The sequence below is a fragment of the Thunnus maccoyii genome, chromosome 20 (assembly GCF_910596095.1).
Source record: "Thunnus maccoyii chromosome 20, fThuMac1.1, whole genome shotgun sequence".
NCBI lineage: Eukaryota > Metazoa > Chordata > Actinopteri > Scombriformes > Scombridae > Thunnus > Thunnus maccoyii.
In genome coordinates this window covers 24,629,545-24,642,835 of record NC_056552.1, presented here as the reverse complement: position 1 = coordinate 24,642,835, position 13,291 = coordinate 24,629,545, and the positions used below count along the sequence as shown (strand labels likewise).

General features: G+C 39.6%; 1 protein-coding gene across 4 annotated transcripts in view; it reads left to right on the top strand.

Annotated features, from left to right (window-relative positions):
- Positions 1-6,087, top strand: part of ca10a (carbonic anhydrase Xa) — a 257,971-nt gene extending 251,884 nt beyond the window's left edge. For all 4 annotated transcript variants that reach the window (XM_042397760.1, XM_042397759.1, XM_042397758.1 and 1 more), the window contains 3 exons: positions 1,610-1,764; positions 2,074-2,248; positions 5,126-6,087. In XM_042397760.1, the coding sequence (XP_042253694.1) occupies positions 1,610-1,764; positions 2,074-2,248; positions 5,126-5,148 (353 nt within the window). In that variant the 3' untranslated portion in view covers positions 5,149-6,087. The remainder of the gene's footprint in view (positions 1-1,609; positions 1,765-2,073; positions 2,249-5,125) is intronic.
- The last annotated feature ends 7,204 nt before the right edge of the window (positions 6,088-13,291 follow it).

Sequence of the window (13,291 nt, the reverse complement as noted above, 5' to 3'; positions counted from 1 at the left end):
GCTCACACACACATGCACACACAGTCAAATGCCACCCCCTCATGCTTATGAGTCCTTAGGCATACCCCTCTCACAGCCAGCAATGCTGGCGGCCCATGCTTTTTTTTTCTTTTTTTTCCCCAAACACATATGTACACACATGTAACCACAAAGATGCATACACACCATCCAAAGAGAATGATTCATTTCAAGCACATAAAGATCAATGATAGAGTTGCACATGTGTAGGAGTGGTAAAAGCATAAAGAGAGGATCACAGAAGATTTTTTTTAATGGGGATTTACCCAAGTTAAGCCTATTGTGCTTGGTTTTTTCAATGAATTAATATTCCCATGAAGCACAAGATGCAGTGTTAAACAGTGAAGCATTGGCATTAAAGCTGCAGTGGTCCCACCACAGTGACCTCATCACAACAGGCAGTCCATTTGTCAACAGATGACAAGTTATTGAGAGTGTGCTACTGGACTGTGAAGACAGAGAGAAATGCAGGCTGTCTAATTAGCGTCCTGACAGAGGAGACAGTTTGAATAAAAGGAGTCTTGTGTTGCAACACCAACAGCCTGTCATTCACAGAACAGTAAATGATATGTGAAAGCAGAAGTGAGAAAATGTTGGTATGAAAGATGAGCGCAGTGCATGAGTTGTGGGAGATTAATTTACAGCCCACACACAAAGGACCCCATCCCACTTTTTCTTTTTCTTTTTTTTTTTGAGCAGACATAGAATGTAATAAGAGACTTAGCACCAAGATGTTCAGCTAGGAAGCCTGGTGCTTCACATCAACTTTTAAATGACTGTGTGGACAAACTATGGATTTTGGCCTCCATCACTTACATTGAAAGCACATTTGAAGGGGATCTTTTAATTCCTAGTATGAACAGGAGGAATGATTACAGTGAGGAAAACCTCTTTCACTGTTCATATGGACACCTGACTGCTGTTTGAGGACACACTTGAAAAATTGTGAACCTTTAATGTGAATTTACCTGCAACAGTGAGATCAAATACTGCCTTAAACCTTTACTTGGTATAGCTGGTGACACTATTAATTACTGTATGTAAATTACAGTATTAAAATCATAAATAAAATAAAAATTGCACTCTTCCAAATCATGATTTACCAAAAGAAACAATTAGTTCATATACATATTACATACTACATATTAAGTCCACAATCGCTATCAGACAAAACCCAGACATGACAGTCTTTCAGGCATTTATAAAAATTTTAAAAATCTTGCGTCACCTTTGATTTTACATTTTTTGTATTGACTTTAAAGGAAGTCAAACCTTCTGTATTGGAATAAATTATATTTTTTGTTATTTTACACCTGCTTGACATTGTTTTTTTCTTGCTTATAAGTTGCTAAGAAGATTGGCTTCCATCTAATGAATTTGTATTTTTCAACATTCAACTTTTAGAAAGACCTAAGTGACTGCATGATGTATGAAAATACTCCTTTTACTAATCCATATATCCTTTTGTTTTTGTCTCAATGGACATTTATAACATATCCACAGGTTTTGTGCAATTTACAACTTCTGTGCAAACTAGAACTGCAGTATCCTCTGCTGAAACACTGTTTTCTGGCTGCTTTTCTCCCTGCAGATGATGCGTATCTACTGACCGGCCTGAACATAGAGGAGATTTACCCAGAGACAAGTAGTTTTATCACATATGATGGATCGATGACCATCCCTCCGTGCTTTGAGACAGCCACATGGATCCTGATGAACAAGCCGGTGTACCTCACGCGCATGCAGGTGAGCCTCAGCTACCAGACCAGACCTGAAACACAACTCTCAAAATTCACCTGGGATTGTCTGTCTCAGCCAAATATTTTCTCCCCAGTAGTGCCTCACTTTCACTCTGCCTGTGAGACACGTCAGCCCAGCACCGAGGCTTTTACTCCAAAACTTCCTCTGCTCTCCTTCTGTCTAATCCTCCATACAGTCCTGTCTGGAAAATAATGCAGTGGATCAGGATGACTCTGGCTCACATTTCCATTTTGCTTTTTGCCAACTTTTTCTCACTGGCTTCTTTTCACTCTGCCTCTCTTGTCTCCGTCTCAGATGCACTCCTTGCGGCTGCTGAGCCAGAACCAGCCATCTCAGATCTTCCTGAGCATGAGTGACAACGTTCGCCCGGTTCAGCCGCTGAACAACCGCTGCATTCGCACCAACATCAACTTCAGCATGCAGGGCAAAGACTGCCCCAACAACAGGGCTCAGAAGCTCCAGTACCGAGGTAGAAACTACTGCTTAATTCATCATGTCATCTCACTTAAAGAGCGATATCTCCAGTTTAATCATGCAAGTATATCTGCGCTTTCAACAGGCAACACCGTATTGCTAACAATAGTTAACAATAGCATTTAAAAGTTTTCACCACACTTCACCTGAAAGGAAATATACAGTTTATTTCAGTTTCAGCCATTACTGACATCCATTCTAATAGCATTGTACTCACCAAAGTACCATATTGGCTCTATTGTAAGACCATACTGATTGTGAGACAACCCCCACCTTCCCAAAACCTGTTTTTGGAAGAACACTTCATCAGACTAGTCCTGTTGGGGAAGTTTCCCCAAAATAATATTAGTCTTTTTTATCATAAAAGTGAAACATGAAATACTTCCATTAAAGAAGAATGTAAATCCCACATGTGGAGCTTGTCCAAGTCAGATGCAGCTAATTCTTCATCCTGATTATGACTCACATACTTACACTGTCAGGATCGTGGAGATTGGAAGGATTCTCTCTGGCAGTTAGCATTTTTCATGATAATGTTTTGTGACACCAGTAATTCTTTAACTTGGACTGGTTTCTTGGATTGGTCCTCATCAAGCAGTTTGAATTTGCTAAATTGTCATAAAACTGTAGATGTTCACACTTTTCTTCTAGGACTTTTGTCAACTGCTGTATCCAAGGTCGAGACTGACCTCTGAACCTCGACCTTTAAGGCAGAGTAACTCTTAAAAGACACAATATAAACACACATGAAGACACTTGCTAGCTTAGCAAGATTAAGGCGACAAACAACCTCTATAACACATGGGTCAGTACCATTCTCAGAGAACACCCTCTATTGTGAATATGCAAGTGTTTAGTCCTCAAATACTGTACACCCCCCACTTTTTAAAATGCCTTATATTCGGGCCAGTATGGTATTCTGAGAACAGCAATTTTGCTGCTATGAATTCTGACGGGGCAACAAACATGTTGAGATGATCAGACAGGTTGTAAACAAACCAACAGTTTAATAAAGTGGTTTAGATATGAGGAGGTAAGTATGGTAGATCAAAGTTAAACCAGGTAGTTGGTCTCTAATCTGTGATGGATGTTTAAAATGGACAGTTTGGGTCATAATTTTACTGTTTACCATTGTTTTCTCTTCATAATAAGTTTGGCAAACGTTCAACTAACATTTATTTACAACCTGATTGTCTGACTGCTCATGTTTCCTGCCTTGTCCCACTCCTGAAGCAGTGTTACCAATTAACTTAATAAGCACAAGGTTATTATCACCCATAGGAGTGATAGAAGACCCAAGTTGTAATAAAATGAAATTATACTTTAAAATGCGTTGCAAGGGAAGGTATCACCTCAATACTTTTTAAGTGTTTTAATTTACTAAACTCAAAGCTGTGACAGTCCCTGCAGCGAACATTTTGCAGCCAAAACAATTTAAACCCTCTGAACTGTGAACCAACAAGCAACTGACAAGATATAATTTTTGGTCAGTAAGCGTGATAAATTATTACTCGAGTCATCAAACTGTCATCTTAGGGGGGAATATTGCTCCTGAATGCCTCTGATGTAATTTGTTTTAGATATGACATCCACAGTTCCGAGGGATTATTGCTAGATCTATGCTCACCATTATAATTAATAAAGAAATTAATATTGAATTTGAGCGCTAAACTGGGACTCAGCTGATGGCTGATAAAATGTAGACTGCAGATTGATGTGCTAAAGAGAAATGAGGAAAAAAAAAAGGCAGTGGGAAGTCAGATGGCTGGAGTGTCAGGAACACCTGTTTGGCCCTGACTGACAGATTTGGCTGTTGGGAGTCTGAAATCTGTTTCAGCCAATATATCTGAGCAGCTGCTGCACAGAATGTTGAATTTCACCCCTGAAGTGTAAATACATTAAAGGCGAGGGCTAGCCCCAGTCCCTGCTATTCATTGTTTTTTTTGTTTTTTTTCTTTTTGCTCAGGATTTATTGTACTGTGGCCGCACCATGATTGTCCTTCTGTGTGTGTCTCTCTCTCTCATTCTTTCTCTGTTCTGCTCTACTCAACCCCCTCCCCCCTTCAAAAGATGAAATTCTTATTCCGTGCAGCAGTTGTGGGGAGATTTCACCTGCCTCCGACCCTCCTGATCGCCAAACAAACGCACAAACACACCAGAGACCCTCAGGAAGCCAAACGAAGAAGACAAAAACATAAAAAGCAGACCTGCTTATTTAATTGTTTGGAGGTTTAAAGACCTTCAGAAGATGAAGTTAAGGGGTGGGGGGTGTCTCATTAAAAGGGGAAATATGGCTCTTTAGTGATTTGTGTAAGGTCAACCTTCAGAGCAGGCACAACAAGAGATGCTCCTCCCCTCCCCTGAGAGGTGATCATCGGGTTAACTGAATGTGAAATCAGGAAGGTTTGGGAGCTAATCATGCTGTGTGTGTGTGTCTGTATGTGTGTATTTACTTTTAATACCTGAAAAAAGAAAGAAAATATCATCATGATAACACACCGCCAATAAATTCCTCCTTTCACACAACTGCGAGACTTTTTTTTTTTTTTTTTTTATCAAATTATAATGTTTACTTGTGCTCCTCCTCGGTTTTGGGTCTAATTTTCTGTCAAGGCTGCCACTCAAAATATAGCAGCAACAATTCACCACCCCTCACCCCCGACTCACCCACCCACCTACCTCCCTACCTACTGCTGCACACCCATTCACATTCACTCCATTCACTTGGGTGCCATTCCTTTTAAATTGTGTGTTATCGCTAAAGATGAAATATGGTGTAGAGGGTGAATAATGCCTGGAGAATAGCTGAACTGTGGAGAGTGCCGCATATATAAATCAGTATTCTCACTCCTGTCCTTCTCCTCTCTTCCAGTGAACGAGTGGTTGCTAAAGTAGCCTCCCTTGGATGAGCATGGAGACGGGTGTCAGAGATGGAGAGCGGGAGCGAGGCGAAGGGGAGGAGGGAGGAGGAAAGATGTGAAATCGGGCTTAAGGCTGCATCTCATCTAAGATTATTTCATGGCATTGTATAAAGACAAACAACACTGGACATCGTCCGAAATAAGGAACTTTGCATTGTGAGCAAAGAGACTCTTCTTTTCATACATTGAGAACTCTTAGAACACTCGATCTTACACATACTAACAAGCCCTTTCCCCACTGTACAACTATATCTATACGGACATTTTGATACCAATACTTTTTTGGGAGAAAACAAAAAAAGAGACACTTGGAAACAAACTAAAAAAACTACCCGCGGAAGCATTTATTTGATAGCCTCTCAATAGGACAACGTTGGGACATTAAAGCCTTTGTATATAAAGATGTTGCTATCAGTGGGAAAATCCAAGGACTAAGTCACTGCCCCCACCCCGCCGGTCAAGACGAAGTTGTCAACAAGACACACAGATGTTTCATTACAGTCACCAACAAGGCATGCAATCAGCAAAACCAACAGAGAGGGAACACAGCCTTACCTTGTCATTTTCCAGAAATAGTCATGTCATGGGAGGCAAATATTTACAGGCTTTCTACAGCCTCGGAGCAACCAGTGTCTTGGCCTCATTTGTACATATTATAATTATCAATACTGCAGAAAAATGAATATGTAAAGAAAAGTAATGAAATATCATTCAAAAGATATATTAAGAGGATTTAAAAAAAAAAAAAGAGTTAAAGAGAAAACGTTGAGAATTTTAAATGCTTGGCGCACTTTGAATTCTGGAGCAGCTCTCGGTCTGAGCTGATGCCTTTTTTTCTGTTTTATTGTTTACAATGGTCATACACTGTGTTTGAGTAATGTTATCAGCCCAATAAATGTGTCTGGAAAGTTCACTTTGGAAAATGCTTCACTATATGAGGATCTGACTTATTGTACCTGTACCTGTTTTGTACTGTTCCATATTAAATGTGTTGATATGTCAATATTCATCCTCAGAGGCATGCTCAATAACACTGGCATAACCAAGAAAGGGTTGCTCAGAGATTACTAACAAAGGTTTCAGGGTTTTCTTGACAGATCCTCTAAATGGCATAGGATTCTCCTGCTGATACAGCTGCAGTGTTACAGTCTGGCTTTCTTTCCATTGTTTGCGTGACACAGCTGAAGCTTATCTGCCATGCACAGAGGAAGCTCTGTCAGGGTTACTGTGACCTGTCAGAGTCATTCAAATCACATCAGCGGTCATCAGGGGACAAGGTGGAGAGGAACCTCTTCTCTGGTGCTGATGACGGTCTATGCCTAACAATGCGGGTCCAATTCACTGCTGGCTGCCTCACAATGTTCTTCTCTCTACAGGGAGCTGAAGAAAAAGGTAATCAGGATATCGACAACCACCCAATCTAACCAGCAATTAGAATAGAACATACAATAGAACATACAATGATATTTTAGACAATGTAATGCTGAAGTTAGACCAGAACTTCCAGGTTCTTTTCCAGAAGTAAGAAAACCTCATTCAGATTTTTATAAATACAAATGACTAAAAATCTAGCCTTGGATCAAAACCTTACTTGTGGTTCTCTCTATATACATAAAGTTTTTTAATAATCTAATATAGTTGTGTAGGTTATATTTCTGGTTTTAGCTGTGTCCTAGACCATTGCAGGTTCAACATACCATCTTGAATCCATGGATGAGTGGCCAGAAATGTTGAATGAGAGATTACACTGACTTGCAGACACTAGTGGAACAGTGATTTAACTCTCTATAGTGTGTTTTGAACTCTTTGGCAACAGATTGCTGAAGGTTCTTTCCAGGTACTTAATATGACACAAACAGGGATCCATAACACTTTGTTGAAGAAGAAGTTCTGACCTTAACTGCATCCAACACCTTAGATGAAGTGGAACTCTGACTGTGAACCTTATTGCCCAAACTCACTAAAAGCCTCAGTATGCTTCATACAAGGTGTTTGTAGGATCGATCATCTGAGCGTCTGAAACTCCCTTTCCAATTACAGAACTGAGGGAGGCCTTGTGTCTGACAATTTTTCTACCTTTCTGAATCTAACAAGCATTCTCTATATTTGTATTCTTCACAAAAACGCTTCCGTCACTTTTCGTATGTGCAACCAAGCGCAACACCATGAATGTTTTGGAGGAAAGAGTGACCCAACTTTTGCATCTTTATCCCCGTTTGTACAGTTTATCGCATCTCACCCCTCTATGATGGCAAGCTTTTTGCACCACCCTCTGAGTGAACACTGCTTCCTTCAAACATACTAGCACGACATGTCATCCATCCTATTTCATTTGAAGATTTCAGAGGTCTTAATGTTCTTGTGGCTGATTAGGAGCAAATCCCTGCTGCCAGGTTCCAAAATCTTTTGAAAAGGCTTCCTCTTGAAGTGAGAGTAATACTTGGGTCGCTCCATTTGTTCGGGTGTTCAGCTACTTTTGATCATGTGATGTACGCAGGTATAAAAATGTACAGTATACACGCACATCCAAAGCGAAGAGGTCAAGTGCTGGGCTGCAAGTGAGCACGTGTAGAATTAAACAAATAAACAGCTCACACACTGCAGCGTACGAGCTGTTTATTTGTTTATTTATAAAAATATACAGATCCACATTTCCCATGTAATGTCCTCTCTCTGTCCTAGAGAGATTTCTGAAATGATTGTGCCTTTTTTATGGTTGGTGACAAGGCGCATTGGTCAAACACCAAAACTATTGCGAATATAAAATTTAACGGTGCAACTTTGGAGAGTAGCTAGGCTAAATGATGTGTTGTCACATTTATTTTATCATCTTTTGGATGGATAGGATGGAAAGGTCTTGACTTTATTTATGCAATATTCCTAGCAGGGATATTAGTTTTATTTCAAATAGCTAGAAGCCTGTAAACCTGCAATGAAAGCCTCCTTAGTGTACCATTGAGGGCTACTAAATCTCCTTAAAAATCTTCATAGGTCTGTATCCAGTGGAGAATTTAGTGTTGAAAAGTGGTGTATAGTAAATGCCTTTTCAAAGAACCAGTTAGAGGAAAAATCTCCTGGTTTACTCATTGGATTCTTGAGATGTTTAGGCTGTTTATTGGTATCAAAATGCTCAGATTTGAAGAGATTCAATGCAACAAGAAATATTTCTCAGCAAAGGTCAAAATCGTCAATGAATTGGTTTAAACGTGACATGCGAACACAGAAACATCTCCAGATCTTGATAGATTTTGTTCTCAGCCTGGCCTTGTGTGTAAGTGAAGCACCCAGCCCTGTGTTGTCTGTTTCTGTCAACAGGGTCCTGCTGCATCGATCCCTCTCTCCCAGCCCTCCTTCATTATCTCACAATCAATTCAGGATGCCTCTTCTTGTAGCCCTGATGTGGAGAGAAATACGGCCTCAAAGCATGTGGGAGTGCGCGTGAATTTTCTGTTTTCTATCTTTTTTTTTACAGATCTGTAATGAAAAGATAGCGGAGGGGGAGGCTGAAGAGAGAGTTCTCAGAGGCCACCAACGCCCAAGGTTATGGAGGCCATTATTCTACCTGATCTAGGAGAAGCAGGATTGAGCCAAAGCTGGAGGACGGATAATAAATACGCCAAATGATTCAATACCCCAACCCTCACCCCACCCCATCCCAACAAATAATCAGTTTCACCCTCGTGACTCTGCAGACGCAGTAGATCTCGTCGGACTCAGCCGCTATCTGGCCCTGCCAAAAGGAATGAATGTTACGAGGTGTGTATAAATTGCTGCACTCAGATATTCAGGGGGACATTTAATGATATTACATTAATAAGAGCGTAATAAGGCGATGCCACACGGGGAGCTAGAGTGGAGCGAAACAGCTGCTGAGCCAAATCGAAAATGTGCAAATCTCCCTATGTGTGTTGACTCTTGAGACACACCTGTCCAGATGTGTTAGAGGAATATTTGAGTCTAAGGCTCTAGAAGCGGGATGTGTTGATATCAATTACAGTAAGATATTTTTATATTTATATTATTTTTTTAAACCCTAATTTATCTGGTAAGATTGACTGGGCATTTATACTCTTTTCTTCTAGAAATTCTTTCGCTGCACATTCATACCTGTATAACCACAGACTACTGCAGAGTGTGACTGGTGACTGACTTTTGTGAGAACCCCTCACAAGCAGTGTGGCTCCCATATATATATCTGCATTATGCGAAATATAGGATTTTTTATTTTATTTTAGTAGTTTTAATAAGTTGACCCATACTAGAAACTACAAGTTAGGATATCTTAGCCTCTGCTGCTTCAACCACTCTTGTTTTTATCGGTCTCTTTGGTTCTGCCCAACTTTATGGAAATACACTACTAAATCATGGAGTTCTCCTTTAAAATCCATGCTAACAAGGTCATCTTACTGTTCTGCTTACTGAGGCTTTATGCAGTCAGAGAGAAATATGTGCATACACTGCACAGAGTTGAAAAAACGACAACATAAAACATATTTAATTTACAATGGATGTTTTTTAAAAGTCTATAGAAACATGATCTATTTACCCAGGGTGAAATAGCAATAACTGATTACCACATTCACTGTGGTAAAGTTTTTCAGTATCGTCTACTTTAAAACCAAAGTGAAATCTCTAAGAAAAGCTTGTTTTATAACAGGGTACAAGGGTTTATGTGCTCTTGCTATAGTCATAGTAATTACACAATGCCTCCAATATCTCCGATAACTACATAAACAGGATGAGATGGATTTATTGATGGATGTGTGCAGCGTTAATCAAATTCAATAACAAATCTTTCACTGCTTATACAAATTGAATACGTGCAACTAACACTTAACAGCATAAATATGCTGTATTTAGATGTTTTCCTGAGTAAAGAATTAGTGTATGGGGCATACAAACAGCTTTATACCACAGTGCTTACACGTATGAATACATTCTCATCTGTCTTATTGAGATGGCTACCAGTCAACTGCAATGCTGTTTAGAAACAATTACAGATAAGATGACATTTCAGTTTGGATTGTATGAATTTTCCTACTCAAAAATTCCTCACAAAATGATGAGTGAGGGCAAGCATAATCTGCTTACTCCATAATCACCAGCCTCTTCTGAGGCCTCCGAGCCTCTGAGAGCCATAGAACTCACCCTGGACTAACATTACACTGTCTCTGCGGATGCTAATTAATTTTACCATTCATGTACTCTCACTCTCTTTGCAGCTGGGTGCTATTCACGCTTCTCTTTATCCCCTAAGACGGCATTATTACATACATGGTTTCCTTAATTTGTGCATAGTGAATAGTGTTCCCATGGTGCGTCTCTCCGGCAGTGGTGTGACATCACATATGCCATCAGCTGGGATCACGACAATGCATTATGATAAATTAGATTCAGTTTGATAAAATACTTGAAATATGATACTGACAGGGACCCAGCAGGATGTAACTGCTCACTGATTAATTTCTAGCACAAATGTTAATGTGCAGCTCACCTTTTAAGGCTGATATTAAGACTTGTGGGTAATGTGGTAACAGCAAGTGCGATGTAATACTACAGCCAACACGCATTGAGCAGCTACTTTGTCAGAAATATAACAGGAGAGTAACTAGTGTATCTGTTTACAGCAAAGAAGTCAACTGTTTGCTTCACAATGAAGACCACAGTGTGTTTCGCCAGCTGGACTCTTAATGTGAAGCAGCAAGAGTAGGATGTTCCATTTACATTAGCAGCACCTTCATACATCTCTGACATGGTGATAAGAGAGTGAACAGCAAACAGTGAGGCTGTTATCAGTGAGATAAACTTGCATTGGATTACATGCTGCATCATTTTCCTGTGAATCCCCAGCACGGGAATGACGGACTCTGCCACTGCCAGTAATACTGTATCTACTATGTAAGAGATAATTACTGAAGGTTAAAGGGATAGTTCAGATATTTTGAAGTGGGGTTGTATGAGGTATTTATCCATATTCAGTGTATTACCTGCAGTAGATGGTGGTCAGCACACTCCCAGTTTGGAGAAGCAGGCAGGAGTACCGGCACGGAAGCTAAGCAATGTACTGCTGTGGGTGGGGAGAGCAGCAAAATGTATTTTAGCCATTTAAATAAAGGTCCAACTAAAAAAATCAGTTTAAGTGTATCTTATATTTAGAATATTTTCACTGCTTTACCTGCCATCAGACAGCCCTTTCCTTTGGCACTACATTTTCTCGACTATAGAACTTCCGTATTCCTACGCATGCCGTGCACTGTATTACGCTACAGATGAGCTGTTTGGATCAGGAAGTGCTGCAGCAATATGGACTATGGATAATGACGTCATACTTCAAAAACTCTGAGCTATCCCTTTAATACAATGAATGGATGTTGCAGAAAAAAATGCCCATCATTAACACAGGTCAGTCAATCTGGAGGATCTATTGCCCTGAAGTCATCTAATAGTTATCACATTTATGTGAGAATTTTCACTTAAACAACAAAAACTTACAGTCAGTTTTGTATAGGGTGGCCTCCGTGGAAGAGGACACACTCCCTATGTAGATATAAAGGGCTCATTCTAAGGTAACAAAAACACAACTATTCTTATTGTAATGAGATTATACACTAATTAAAACATACTTATGAATATTATATTCCATTTCTGCCAAGTCCATTCCCCTAGATGCCACTACACATACTTAAACATTCTACACACTGCACCTTTAAAGCAGACGAGCAGCTGTCATAAAGGAATTGCAGGCTCTCATAACCACACTCTTCATACATAATATCCATCAGTGGTTGAATAAGTACTCAGATCTTTTTCTTAAGTAAAAGTACCAGTACAGCAATGTAAAAATGCTCCATTACTAGTAAAAGTCCTGCATGAAAAATCCTTATGAAATAAAAGTACATAAATATTATGAGCTTGATGTAGTTAAAGTATTGCAGTAGCTAGTTTAGTCCAGTGGTTCCCAACCTAGGGGTCGGGCCCCTCCAAGGTCACCAGATTAATCTGAGGGGTGGTGAGATGATTAATGGGAGAGAAAAGAAGAAAAAACAAAGTTCTGATACACAAATCTGTTTTCAGTTTTTGGGCTTTTTCTCTAATCTTTGATTTTTGTATGAAATATTGGATCATTTGAACATTTACTGAAATGAAAGCAAGTTTAGAGGGAAAAATCACTATGTGTTGGAGCTGTTAACAACTCATAGACATGTGAAATGTGACCCCGACTACACTGCTTTTTGCAAGTCGTCAAAAACCAAAAAGGTTGGAAACCACAATGTGTTGTATTTTAAAAGCTTGTTATATTTTCCATTGTGTCAAATCTTCATCTGAAAAATAACTGAAGCTGTCAAATAAATGTAGTGGAGTAGAAAGTACAATATTTCCCTCTGAAATGTAGTGAAGTAGAAGTATAAAGTAGCATCACATGGAAATACTCAAGTAAAGTACAAGTTCCTCAAAATATTACTTAAGTACAGTACTTGCATAAATGTACTTAGTAACTTTCCAGCACTGATAGCCACACAAAGCACCGTGATGCTCATAAGACCTTATAAACTTTAATGCAAATTGGGTAGAAAAGCCATTAAAATCCAACGAGATATGTGACCTTATTAAGTACTTATAATGCCTGATGTGTATTTTATTACAACACCGGGCTTACAGCCGCTCTCATAATAACATTTTGCATTATGCATGTGTTATATTGCATCATTCAGGCGTAGATGTGGGCCTCAGAGAAAGAGGCAGAGAGCGTGTCAGATCCAGATCTCATCCCTTCTTTGCCTGTGTCTTCACAGATGGTACTGGATATTTTCAGTGTCACATTTGGGTGCATCATTAGTGAGTTGGACATCCACAGCAACAACAACAACAACCGCATCAGCCTATAATTAAAACACTGGATCATCTCACTGGGCTTGTGGAGCAAATACAGCCCCAGCTAATGGACACATTTGAGGTTTGTCCTTCAAAACTGTGTGTAAAACACATGTAATGGGTTATTGAACTATATTGTGTCACTGGGTACACACGGATAACCCACACAGGCTGTGTTTTCTGTTTCCCTTTCACGCACACACACATACACGCACACAGATAACAGCCTTTAGATCTCTGAAACA